The sequence below is a fragment of the Echinops telfairi genome, unplaced genomic scaffold, assembly GCF_000313985.2.
Source record: "Echinops telfairi isolate 266 unplaced genomic scaffold, ASM31398v2 ScPeMD7_5;HRSCAF=22, whole genome shotgun sequence".
In the NCBI taxonomy this organism is placed as follows: Eukaryota; Metazoa; Chordata; class Mammalia; order Afrosoricida; family Tenrecidae; genus Echinops; species Echinops telfairi.
This window is the reverse complement of record NW_022103901.1, coordinates 32,550,565-32,551,461: the sequence shown is the minus strand read 5'-3', so window position 1 is coordinate 32,551,461 and position 897 is coordinate 32,550,565. Positions and strand designations below refer to the sequence as shown.

At 65.9% G+C, this 897-nt stretch overlaps 1 protein-coding gene across 4 annotated transcripts in view; it reads right to left on the bottom strand.

Annotated features, from left to right (window-relative positions):
* The window catches only part of ZNF263 (zinc finger protein 263), a 6,686-nt gene extending 6,210 nt beyond the window's left edge, over positions 1-476 (bottom strand). For all 4 annotated transcript variants that reach the window (XM_013005541.2, XM_045283826.1, XM_045283833.1 and 1 more), the window contains exon 1: positions 74-476. In XM_013005541.2, the coding sequence (XP_012860995.1) occupies positions 74-460 (387 nt within the window). In that variant the 5' untranslated portion in view covers positions 461-476. The remainder of the gene's footprint in view (positions 1-73) is intronic.
* Positions 477-897: the final 421 nt, after the last annotated feature.

Genomic DNA, 897 nt, shown 5'->3' with positions numbered 1-897 from the left:
GGGGAATTAAATCAGCACGTTTACAGTCCTTGGGCCCAACTGATCGCACTGAAACCTGCAGTCTCCCGCTCACCTGTTGCCGCAGCCTTTCAAGTTCTTTCTGCAGGTCCTCCACGAGCGTCACCGCTTCCTCGCCGCTCTCTGGATGCAGCTCCTGCACCCTGCTCTGGATCTCCGGGGGCAGGATGGTCAGGAACTGCTCCAGCACCAGCAGGTCCAGAATCTGCTCCTTGGTGAGCAGCTCGGGCCGCAACCACTCATGGCAAAGCTCTTGGAGCCGGCTGAGGGCTTCTCGGGGACCCCCAGCCTCTTGGAAGCGGTATCGTCGGAAGCGCAGGTGGGCGGACTGTGCCCTGGACCCAGCGTCAGGCGGAGGCAGCTCCTGGCTCCACGCGCAGTCCTCCTCCAGCTTCACGATCAGGAGCCCTTCCCGCTCCTGGGAGCCTGGGCCCGCCGCCATCAGCAGGCTCCCGGGACGCCTCGGTCACGAAACCGACCGAGCCCCTCCGGGAAGTCGCCGGCGGCGGAGCCAGGACCCCGAGTCCCGGTGAGAAGAGCGATGGCCCTGCCTAGGCGCAGCCCACTCCGGCCGTACGCCGCGGCGCAGGGACCTTCGCTCGGCGCCGGCGGGCTCCCGGGAAGCAGAACCCGAGCGCCACTTTCTCGTCACGTCGCGACCCCACGCAGGACTCGGGCCTCGGCTCCCACGCCGGAAGTGCCCGCATGCGAGTTAAACGCCCACAAGCCGAGAGCGCTTGCTCCCGACCGACATCCGGGTAACACCTATCGAAACAGCCCTCACACACCCCTTGGACCAATGAGAAGGTAAAGTGTATTTGAGGCGGTGGGACGAGTTGAGGTGCCAATGGGAAGACGAGGGGCGGGGCCGGAGGCAAG